The following is a 12780-nucleotide window of genomic DNA, read 5'->3' on the forward strand; positions in this document are numbered from 1 at the left end:
TTTTTGCCCCCATTTTTCATGACTTTTTCTATGTACACAAAAGGCCTATTTCTCTCAAATATTGTTCACAAATCTGTCTAAATCTGTGTTAGTGAGCACTTCTCCTTTGCCGAGATAATCCATCCACCTCACAGGTGTGGCATATCAAGATGCTGATTAGACAGCATGATTATTGCACAGGTGTGCCTTAGGCTGGCCACAATAAAAGGTTCCTTTAAACTGTCTATTTATCAAATAATCCTGAAAAAAAGATTAAGCAGCACAACTGTTTTTAACAGTAGTAATAATAATAATAATGAATATGTTTTGAGCAACAAATCAACATATTAGAATGATTTAATGAAAGATCATGTGACACTAAATAGAGGCTAATAGAAATAAAATAAAATGCATTTTAAAATATATCCAAATATTTTAAATTGTAGCAGTTTTTCCACAATATTTCTTGTCTTTCAAAAACATTTAAAAAAAAAAAGTTACCTTGCGTTTTTGGAAAAAAATAAGAGAGAAAAATAAATAGCAGCAGTAATAAAAATGTAAATACGTTTAGCTCCCTCTGTCTGTCTTTCCAAATCTTTCCAACTTGCATTTTTTTTTTCCTCCAATCATAATTTTCAGCATTTTCACAAAGTACCTTTTTTGATCTCAACAAACAATCCCATGAAACAGAGCTGCTAAATTAATAATGTGTGGAGCCAGCGTCTCTTTTGAAAGTTTGGGTCACAGCATTTGGTCCCCATGTTTCAGTAGAAAGCTGCATTTTGAGCCCTCTTTGCTTTCATCTGTTTCCCAGTGCAGGCGACAGAGGAGCGAAGAGAGAGCGAGAGAGAGAGAGAGAGAGAGAGAGAGAGAGAGAGAGAGAGAGAGAGAGAGATGGGGGGTGTTGGGGGTTCCCTGCCACTTCCTCTCTCACATTCCCGGCCCATTACAGACTCTCACATACCAGAAACAAGATGGCTTTTTATACTGTCACCCTTTTCATCTGAAATGTAAATGAATTCTTCCTCGGTGTGGCCTGGCGGAGATCAAAGCGGGCGTATTAACCTTCTCGGGTGCGTTTCCATCGCCTCTCTCTCTCGTCTTCTGAGGCAGGGGTCCAGGGGGAGGAAGGAGAGGGAGGAGTGATGCTATTGTTCTCCTCTCCTCTTCTGGAGTACTTCAGTTCCCCTTTTTGGCAGACGTCTCTCTCTCGCTCTGTGCTCACAGTATGTCCACTGGTGCAGGTGGCCCGGTGTACGGCACATGTTCAGAGCTGTGTAGAGGTGTGTATCCTCTTTGAGGTGGGCCGCATTAGCATTTCTAAAATAAACACTCGTCTTTCAAACGTTCGAGATCCATATGCAGAGAATATGCTGAGCACAGTAAGCAGAATAGAAAAAAAAGGCTTTCAGTGGGGGAACGTTTTCTATATGCATAGGATATTCATACACCTATGGGAAAAAAACTAAAGTGGTAACCTGTATTTGTTACCTTAAAGAGCTATTTTTTAATTGTGTGGCTAGTAAATGAACTAGACACCTAAAATTGAGGTTTTAGGTCAAATTTAGAAATTTAGATGATACCTTTTTTAGTGTAGGGAAGTTTCTGTGACCATTCTGTTCTGAGTTTCATCTTGGCAATATTACTTTTTCCCCTCAGAATTGCAAGTTTATATCACAATTCTGACTTTAAAACTCGCAATTACCTTTATTTTTTATTCAGTGGCGGAAACAAGCTTTAATTATTATTCATACATTATAATGGCTTAAAATACCCTTAGAATGCATTATAAACACAGGCTTCATAGAATGGCAATACTTTATATAATGCAGTATTTTTTCTCTAAATAATTGTAACCAAAGTTAAAATGCTTTATAATATTAGCAGGTTCCATGTTACCGCCAAAATTGGTTGTTTGTCATGTGTTTTATTGCATCTTTCTAAGGGTGTGTTCAATGAATAGATAAGTATTATAATGTATTACAACTGTGGTTATAATTATTGATGAGACCATACATTACAAGACATAATTAATGCATTAAAATACTAATGCATTATATATAAAGGCTTTATAAAATATTGCCATTCTATGAAGCCTGTGTTTATAATGCATTCTAAGGGTATTTTAAGCCATTATAATGTATGAATAATAATTAAAGCTTGTTTCCGCCACTGAATAAAAAATAAAGGTAATTGCGAGTTTTAAAGTCAGAATTGTGATATAAACTTGCAATTCTGAGGGGAAAAAAGTAATTTTTTTCAAAGTCAGAATTGCGAGATAAAAAGTCGCAGTTATCTTTTAAATTGTTTTATTCAGTGGCGGAAACAAGCTTCCATACATAATAGCTTATATAAAAAAATAAAACTATGTTGTATCATCTCACAAATAATTGTAACAACAGTTATAATACATTATATAATACTTATCTATTTGTGGTAATAACTTTTAAGATTTATAACACGATGAACACCATGTTATATCCACTTAAGTTATAATGGAGTTTAGTTCCATAGTTTCGTTGTTTATTTAAAATCTTCACAGTGTCTTACTACATCATAAGTGGTTAGGAGAGTGTGAGCTATTTTTAACTTAACTGGTAACCCATTTACATCTGAAACAATGCAATTTGGTTTTGTTGATATACAATAAAAGATTCAAAGCAAATATGTCATATAATTATAAATGATATCTTATGGCTGTTTAAATCAACACTTAAAGGGATAGTTTACCCCAAAATGAAATAATTTACTCACCCTCAAGTTGTTGCAAACCTGTATGAATTTATTCCGTCTGTTGAACACAAGATATTTTGAAGAATGTTGGTAACCAAACATTGACTTCCATAGTATGAAAAAAACTATATACTATGGAGGTCAATGTTGTCCCATCAACACGTGACAGACTGTACAGTCCCACACTGTGTGTGAGTATGAGTTCACACAGTTGCGTTCGCACCCTCTGCTCTGATTAAAGAATACGTTTTGTGAGTTTTTTTTAATTGGGCGTCTTGTTGAAAGTGGAATAAATGACTACTTTAGCATTTTAGAGCAGCTGCTTTCATCTGTTCTGAGATTTACACACATTTGTGTGTGTTATAGAGTACTAATTACTCACTCGGAGCTCATTGTGTTTTTTATCCTAAACATGCACTTAGTGTATGATCAAAGGAATCAAATAATCTGAATGTATGTAACAGAATCAAAATCAAAGCTGCTTGAATGCAAGTAATAAACTGTAACATTACATTTGATACAACCAAGCAATATACGCTATTAGTCATACTAATTTAGGAATTTTTTTTGATTAATGGGGTTTTCAAACATTAATGCTCAAACTTAGTAGTGATTTGAACAAACCCACTACAGATACCTTAAATATGTGTGCTGTTATTTTTCTAAATAATCAGACTTATGATTTTCTCCTACTGTATAAACAATAATACTAGAAAATTGGTTTCTGATGTGATGTTATTTTATTCATTGTTTGGCAATTATATGTGTTACAGCATACAGAGGCTACAGAGTCAGGAAAGACTACAAACAGAGTCGACAAACAGGGTAAGTGAGGGTGTGTTCATTGTATTTGTTTCCTTTGTATGTTATCATAGTGTATTTTTGCATGTTTTTGTGTTTAGGTATCTGTTTGTTCTATACAGTAGGTTCCCATAGATGCAAGCATTGTATTCATTCACATTCCTTAAATTCAGAGGTGGAAAGAGTGATAAAATATTCTACTGAAGTAAAAGTATGCATAAAAAAACATGGATTTAATTTTTTGTTTAATTTGTGTTTTTGTTGTTGTGGTTTGTGACACATGACACAAATTGGTATGGAAGCTTGTTTCCACCACAGAATAAAAAATTAAAAAGGTAATTCTGACTTTTGCGAGTTTACATCTCGCAATTCTGATAAAGTTGCAACTGCGAGTTATAAAGTCAGATTTGCGAGATATATACTCGCAATTGTGAGAAAAGTTTATTTCTCGCAATTCTGACTTTCTATAAGTCCAACTTTATATCAAGCAATTCTGACTTTATATTACGCAATTCTGACTTTATATTACGCAATTCTGACAATTCTGTGTGTGTGTGTGTGTGTGGTGGTTTGTGCAGTTTTGTTTTTTCAGACATGACACAAAATGCACTCGACATTGTATTGCACAACAACTCAAGGTGTCATATTTTTGTCAAAGACGCTTTTTACCTTTATCTCAGTTAAAATGAGAGTTGTACCCTATGTACAGCGCACAGATTTTTATTATTTTTTCAGATTTATGTAGCACAAAGATTGCTGACAATCATATCGTAATAACTTGTTTAAAAAAAAAAATCCAAAGTTTTCATCCACCCTCCCAGTGTTTTGGGTGGGTGTGTATATGTTTGTGTGTGTGTGTGTATCCTCCAGCCAGTTGGCCTATCAGAGGGGATTCTCAATGCTTGTTTATATCAGAAGTCTCAGTGGTGAAACTTCAAACCTCACACTTTGCTATTCTGTTTCATCAGAGCTGGAGAGGAACGTTATAGATTTATTTTGACATCAACTGGGCCAATTTTCCCTTGTAAAGTTCATAAACCTACCTACATGCTCATTAGCTGACAGGAATGTTATCACGCCGTTCGAGTACCAGCTGACGTCAGTGTGTGTCTGTGCAGTTAAATCATACATGTTCCAATGCGCATCAGAGTTATTGCAATAAATAGTTATGTCACAGATGGTGCCTCGGAGAAACATGATGATGATGTCATTGATGTTGTGGCAGTCACATGTCTGGAACAACTGCAACAGCATACATCAACACATTTTGTGATGTTAATGCACTGAACGCTGTTGGACATGAGAGTTATCTGTACGTTTCATTTGAGCATCAACTTTATATCAGGTGTTATGTTTGGCTTTTTTATTTTATTTTGGCAAATTTCAGCACATTATTAAGATCTCTTTTGAAACCCTAGAGGAGACATGTGAAATTTACTTCTGGGTCTTTTCTCAAATGAATTATCTCAGAAGTAGAAGTACTCCTCATGTCATTTCAAGCCTGAATTTTATCTGCGGAAAGATATGTTGAAGTATGTTGGGGTCCAAACAACATTGGACCTAATAAAATCATTAGACATTAGTAAAAAATTGTATCTTTTGTATTTATGTCCGGATAGTTTTATTCGTTTTGATGACATTTTTGGATGTGCATCAGGATGTTTTGCATGTAGACCGATGCCGATCAAACACCGTGTCTACACTGGACGCGACAAAGTTACCGTTGCAAATCCATTTGTCCTTCCAATGAGAAGTATCGCAAGTGCTTGGAATACGTCATAAGTAGAACGAGGCATCAGTTTACTGTTGGGGATTTGTCATGTCGTGCCGCATCCAATGTAGACAACCTCACTGGTTATAATGGGTTCTATTGTCTTTTGTTGCTATTGTCTTTTGTTGCTTTGTTGCTTTTGTTGCTTCATTATTACTATAATGAAGGAAAGTTCATTTAGATTTAGAATAACTAATGGGGTGATAACTTGTTGTTATAAGTGCAATAATTACCTCAACAGCTGAACTGTGTTACAAGGTTTTGGCGGTGCAGATGTTGGCAATCCCCGGGTAATAAGCGTACTCTCAACATAATCAAACGTAATTAACCTAACGCCCCATGTAAGCCATGTAGTCCTTTGGATCACACAGGGACAGAGAGGACAGTACTTACCATGGGAATAGGTCACTTCAGACAGTCTTTTTGACCTTTTCTCTCACAGCTGTGCAAACCAGCACTGGAGAAGCACCCTTTCTCCTGGATAGGAGGAAGAACACCACAGAGACCACATCCTGCCCTAAGGGAGGTTAATATATGGAGAATACATCACATGGACTTACCAACTGGGAAGTACCACACATGGAAAGAGGTCCCTGCGGTAGGTCCTACCTGAAAAAGGAGGAACTACTACAAACGCAGCGATTGGCTGCACAGACAGAGCTCGGCCTAGGGGAAGAAACGGGTTTACCGTTAGGGAAACTGTATCGTGGTTCGTGGACAATACATCACATTGGTTTACCATCAAGGAATCGCTACATATGGAGCACCTATCCCTAGTATACAGGCTGACCTGAAAAGGGCATACATCACGAGAACTGGGCCTGGCGTCAAATTACTTCACCGAATTCAACTGTCAAGGTGCTTAGGGTAAACTCATGTTCAGGGTTCGCCGGTCCAGGGAACTCACATGGGCAAAAAAAGCGCATATTATCACCTCGGGGAGGGGAAGGTGCTGTGTGCAAGCGGTACACCTGACCTGTTGTCCGTAACTTACCTGTTCGTTTAGCCTGATTAATGGTGTCTATCACTCTAGTCTTCTGCGTCTCATCCAGGGGCCAGATATGGAGGTTTCAGAGGTATGGGCGCGGGAGCCAGATTGTGCCCCATCTCTGAGAAAGGAGGCACTTCCTCAGGGTGAGAGCCAGGGAAGGGCTGTCGCAAGGAGCATGAGCTCCGAAAACCAAGTCTGGGTGGACTAGTACTGCATAACAATCAAGACACCTCGTTGAAGTGACTGACAGATAGGGAACTTTAAATTCCCTTTCGAAAGGGAACTCACACTGCATCGTAGCGCTTTGGGGAACGTCTCAGGCGTAACAGGTGTTTGAAATCACTATCAAATCACGGCAATCATGTTGACCGGCGACAGCCCGTGAATCATTAGTGTGAATGATTAACGTGCGACCTGGAAGTATAAAAGGGTGAGGGTGCCTTGCAAACATGACAATCATCTTCCGTCTGAAGGGACTGTTTGGAAGGCAGGCCCCAAGGCATGGCAGGAAGATGCAGTGTCTCGTTCCCTGTTCTCAGGGAAGAGAGGTTACAGTTGTAACCTGAGACGTTCCCTTTCGAAAGGGAACTCGCACTGCGTTGATGACGCTTTGGGGAACGATATACCCGCACCGACCACTCACCCTCAGGTCACACTGGGTTGTCAGTGACAGCATTCCCTACGGTCATAGCCCAAGCTATATGTTCCACAGGAAAACCTCCATAAACATAGTTTAATCTCTGAAGTTCCCCTGTTACTGTATGTGGCTAGAACGATAGTGAAGCACAAGCTATTGGGCTTCTTTTTGAGTGTATTATGGCTTCCTTTTTATTCACGGGGTGCGCCACCGCTCATTCTAGTTATGAGGACTTTTAATAGCTTAGGCTTCCTCTCATTATTAGAGCCTTGAGGCTGCCGCTCATTCACGTAATGGAATGTTAGCGGAGCGTTAAGTTCTTGTCAGCCCTTGGGCTATTAGCCACCTCAGGGTAGCTCCTGGCCAAAAGCTGGCCTAGGCTATACTAGGGATAGTGGAGGCGTTCTGCTGAAGCATTTCTGCCTCTGGCCATTCACTATGTGAGCTTAGGCTTCTTTCTTCCCTACATTACAGCCTCCTCCCATGAAAGGGAGTCCTTCGGCCAAGGCCCGCCCCCTTCTCTGCATTCAGGGGTGCTAAGAGTAATGCAGGTTGGTAGGAGAGGCATGATTGTTAAAGATCTAGGGTTAGGCCTCCAGTAAGGCCTCCCCACAGGTTGGTAGTAGAGGCATGATTGTTAAAGATCTAGGGTTAGGCCTCCAGTAAGGCCTCCCCATTACTATGGGTCTTTCGGGCAGGGTTAGGCCATCTTTCGTTCTGCGAAGAGATCGTTTGTTGCCAGACCCCGCCATACAGAGCTAGCATATGGACTTGGGCCTCCAGAGTTGCCTCCATTCAGCCTGCTGAGCTACTGCTCAAACGATGGGTTAAAGGTGGTTGCCCCACTCCCTAGGCTGGGCACAGGAGAATCTCTGTCACCTCTAGAGCCACTGGCAAGCCTGCACCCTGTTAAAATTATCAGGGGCAGATGGTTGTTACTCCCCCGTTGACTCAGGGTAGTTCTGAGTACTCCATTCTCAGCTCTGTATAAATCTACCTCACACCACGATGGCTCGGGTTGAGCGGAGAGTTAAAATTTTTATTTCATTCTGGTTTTTGAATTACTCTCCCCTGAGGCCAGAGCATTGCCATGAGATGACACCTCAGCAGGGCTCCTTGACCGGGCAGCCCCCAAGAGGGCTCTTTAGGCCAGCTTACCTCAGGTGGTTTGGCCTTAGTAGTTCACGCAGTAGACTCACTGATGGGTAGTAGGGCTTATCAGCCCACCATGTAGCTCAGTCCCCGACCTCTCTGGTCCATGGTAGTTAGTCTCTTTCATAAGAAGACTTTCAGGAGGCTGGCTTAAACAGGCCGCTCCGAGACTGGGCCCCAGGACTGGCTGGCCTTAGCAGGCCGCCCTGGGACTGTCACCCAGATTCAGGGCTCATAGCAACCAGTTGTTTAGATTGCTATCAGGTAGTAGGCCTCTTCAGGCCTCCCTAAAGGTGAATTCCCACTTAGGATGGTTATCAGGTAGTAGGCCTCACCAGGCCTCCCTGAAGGTGAGCTCCCAAAAATTGTGGCTGCCAGGTAGTAGGCCTCACCAGGCCTCCCTGAAAGTGAGCTCCCACATATTGTGGTTGTCAGGTAGTAGGCCTCACCAGGCCTCCCTGAAGGTGAGTTCCCACATACTGTGGTTATCAGGTAGTAGGCCTCAACAGGCCTCCCTGAAGGCGAAGTTTCCACTTACGGTGGTTATCAGGTAGTAGGCTTCTCCAGGCCTCTCTGAAGGTGAGCTCCCACATATTGTGGCTGCCAGGTAGTAGGCCTCACCAGGCCTCCCTGAAAGTGAGCTCTCACATACTGTGGTTATCAGGTAGTAGGCCTCACCAGGCCTCCCTGTGAGTGGTTTCCTAGTGGTGCTGGGTTCAGGAAGCTAGGGGCCGCTTGCTATCAGTTCAGCTGGCCTTAGCAGGCAGCTGCTGAAGGCGAGATTGCGCCCTGGCTATAACTAAAGTGTTCATTCTCTGCTACTGGTTTCCTCCCGGAACCTCTTTTATCCTGCCTACAGCCTGGTTTGCCTACCAGGCGGACCATGTCCTCCCCTCACCGAGGGTCACTATGAGTATGAAGACTCCTGAGTCTGGTCAGATGGTCGTGGGCCTCTCGTGAGGCCTCCCAGCTAAATCAGTCCTTAGGCCTTCTCAGGCCTCCTCAGTGCTTTGAAACATAAGCACTGGGTAGATCCGTGGGTCGAGCATAGTAACTCCCCTCGCTAGCAAGGGTTGTATGCACTATGATGAGTCATGCTCTCCGGGATACCCCGTCTCTGAGATCCGGGCCGAGTGGTTCACTGCCAGCTTCGCAGTCCCTTGGGTTGGATGCCTTACCTAAAGGCAAGTGTCCAGAGGCTCTGTCTTCGGACAGACAGGAAGCGGCCAGACTGAAGTGTCTATGTAAGTGACACCAGGTCAGGCCGTTTTGGTGGCATTTCGGGTGGTACGTCCCCGAATAGTGACTGGCTGGGGTTCCTTCGGGTTCCCTAGCCACATTCCTTAGAAGGGACCCCTTCTGATTTGAAGTTGTGGTCCTAGACCCTTGAGCAGGCCCAGTTAGGCCTTTCATTAAACTATGTTTATGGAGGTTTTCCTGTGGAACATGTAGCTTGGGCTGTGACCGTAGGGAATGCTGTCACTGACAGCCCAGTGTGACCTGAGGGTGAGTGGTTTCCGGCATTTCATTGAATTTGCTGGTTCTGACAGTGTCACTGCCAGTGGGCATGCACTCCCCTTAGCATGGCGGCACGGGTATATCGTTGAATGTAACTCTACACCCTTGCCTCATTTAATATATGCGGTTCTATGAATATGCAAATGATCCCTCCCTCCACTAACTCACAGCAGCTCAGAGATCCCCTCTTTGACGATCACACGTTAACCTGATTGGTTACAAGGTAGTTTGTGACGTCAGAAACACCAGCGATTTCAAACCATGTTTTTAAAACTGTCTTTGTTTCACTGCAGTTTTAAGAAGAAAATAATCAGTAATAGTGTTGACTTATGAATTCACACATGGTTTGTCTTAAAGCATATAAAAACACCACATAGACATATAAACAACATTTAAAAGCTTGATTTTCACCACAAGGGGACTTTAAGGGTTTTTTTTCCTCATAAGAAACACAGAAACTGCTATACACAGCATTGTTATGAACAACAACATTTATAATTAAAATATACAACTTGTAAAATAAACAATCATTTAGTGGAATAACAACCAGGACCAGAATAAAAATACAATGGCATATACAGCGTAATGCGAGGAAGCAGTTGGACCTGGTGGAGTACATGAGCTGTTCCTCATAATTTTTTGGGCCTTTCTTCTGGTTTGCTGTTCATAGAATGAGACTAGAGTTCATTGGCCCTCTCAGTACCACACAGTGATTGCAGAACGTAATGCCGTAATCTGATATCAATGACATCATCTTGTATGTAACCACATTTTTTTTAATTATAGAAATGAATGAGGAATGAGGAATTCTGATTGTTTTCTGATTATTTTTGTCCTCAGAGAATACACACCTGAAAGAAGATCTTCCACCAATCTCATCTCAGATGAAAAGGTCAGATATGATCATTCCAGAATTTAAAGGAATAGCATTTTCTCACTCTCATGTATAATTTTCTTTCTTCCGTGGAACATAAAAAGAGACGTTTTGCAGAACTGCCATGTTGCTCTTTTCCGGGCTACTCAAAAAAGCACCATAAAGGTTTCCCCTGCTTCTATGGTGCTTCTTGTCCTTTTGCCCTTGGTCACTGGTTTACTCTTTTATTGGACGTAATAGTGCAGCATGACCATCCTCAAAATATACAGGTTTGAAATCACATTTTTGAGTGAACTATTCCTGTAATTGCACGTCTGATACGGCTCATGTTAATATGAACTCTACTGTCACCTCACTGCACTGAATATTACACAGAGCAACCCTCAGATCAAACAGCGCGGTCCTTGAGACAAAAGAGACAGTTCCCTCATAGAGAATTCACTTCTCCACTGAGAGAGAGAGAGGAACCCAGGGAGGTAGAGAGAGGAGTGAATCAAAAGGCTGGAAAAGCGTGGTAGAGAGTAAACGCTGACTTCTCCCTGAGGTGATTTGTCTTTTCGCTGCTCTCTCTACAGATGTTGGAGCCCCTTTTTTTCCAGTAAAGACCTGAGGTTCTTTGCTAGGACTTTGATATCCTACTCGAATTCAATATGTGAAATAGTAGAGCCACTCTGTGACTTGGAGCACATCGCTGAGCTTTGAAGTCTGATCCAATTTTTGCTGCTCGCCATTTGATGTTGAAAGGATGAGATGAAGAAAACGTACAGTTTTTGCCAGTAACTCTGCTGAGCATATGTAAGATTAAAACAGCCCGCTCCTTTGGAGGGTGTACTTAGAAATGTTAAGCAGATTAATTCTTTCCTATAGCTCTTTTATTCAAAGATAAAATTAAATGTGTGTGGAAGTCTGCGAGGACGGCCTCCGTTATTTCCTGCATTACAATGAGCGTGACAAGAGAGAGAGAGAGAGAGAGAGCACTCGGGTACCAGTGCATTAGCACTTACTGTTCCAAAAACATTGTGTGTTAATGGATGCTCAAAACCAGCCTGCTCTTATTAAATCACTTCAATTCATTCACACAAAAGACTGCTGCTGTTTTATTCATTAAGATGTGGTTGTTTGTATTTGTGCGCTTTGTTTCTTGATGTGTTTTCTGTTGACGTGGGTGTGTGTTTGTGTGTGTGCATTTTCTTTTCAGGTTGTGTCTGACAGCTCCAGTGACGCGTCTGTGCTGAAGACAGACAAACTGAGTGACAGCAGAGAGAGAGACCGGCTGCAGGGGCGATCGGCACTGAGCAAGCAAGGTGAGTCCGCACACACACACACACACACATTCGCATGTGTGTGCCTACAACATTCTCATAGTCCCAAATGCACACACACAAGCGCACATTTACACTGACCAAAAAAACACAGATATACAAATTATTCCACATTTATTACTCATGATGTTCTAAACTGATTTTATTCCTTCCAAAAAGAAAGAATTTTTATTTATTTTTTTCATAAAATGTGAATGCATGACCAATGGTCACACACTAGATAATTACTGAAATCAAAGATTGAATACACAAAAGAATCCCTTGTGAAAAAAAGTACAATAGTATTCTTTTAAAAAGAGTAGTCAAGTAATATACTTATATATTTTCTTGGTTGCTTGATGTTGTTTGCAATTAAATGAAAATGTTTTATAGTTTAAAATTGTATTAAACACAATTAGCTGAACTTTAGAGTGCTTTTTGGAACCACTAGAGTAGGACTTAAGTTAATATACTTTTATGAAGTACACTATAAGTGCACATTTAATACAATTGAACATACTTCTTTTTCTGTATGGATGAAAGAGATTTGAGAGCTACAGCAAAGAATATTTTTAGTGAATAACGGCTTAAATTTCAGTTCATCACACAAGTCAATTGTATAGAGCACAAGTCAAATGGACTACTGTATGGTGCTTTTTGAAGCTTGACCTGAATGAGCAGCACAAATGTTCTGCTAAATATCTTCTTTTTTTGTTCCATGGAAGAAAGAAAGCCATAAATGTTTAGAGCCACATGAGAGTGAGTGAATGATGACAGAATCTTCATTTTATTTTGGCTGTACTCGTCCTTTAATACCAGAAGTACCTGCTTCTCTCTCTCTCTCTCTCTCTCTCTCTCTCTCTCTCTCTCTCTCTCTCTCTCTCTCTCTCTCTCTCTCTCTCTCTCTCTCTCTCTCTCTCTCTCTCTCTCTCTCTCTCTCTCTCTCTCTCTCTCTCTCTCTCTCATATTCATGTCCTGTCATATCAGCTTATGGTTTGGCTGAGCTTTCAGTTTCAGGCCAGG

General features: G+C 41.2%; 1 protein-coding gene across 1 annotated transcript in view; it reads left to right on the forward strand.

The window, feature by feature from the left end:
• The window catches only part of LOC130102865 (myosin-IIIb-like), a 135428-nt gene that overhangs the window by 69685 nt on the left and 52963 nt on the right, over positions 1-12780 (forward strand). The window contains exons 23-25 of the mRNA XM_056268965.1: positions 3486-3537; positions 10423-10474; positions 11655-11760. Coding sequence (XP_056124940.1) covers positions 3486-3537; positions 10423-10474; positions 11655-11760 — 210 coding nt within the window. The remainder of the gene's footprint in view (positions 1-3485; positions 3538-10422; positions 10475-11654; positions 11761-12780) is intronic.

This window comes from Rhinichthys klamathensis, unplaced genomic scaffold (assembly GCF_029890125.1).
Source record: "Rhinichthys klamathensis goyatoka isolate OS25496 unplaced genomic scaffold, OSU_Roscu_1.1 h1tg000279l_1, whole genome shotgun sequence".
Classification (NCBI taxonomy): domain Eukaryota; kingdom Metazoa; phylum Chordata; class Actinopteri; order Cypriniformes; family Leuciscidae; genus Rhinichthys; species Rhinichthys klamathensis.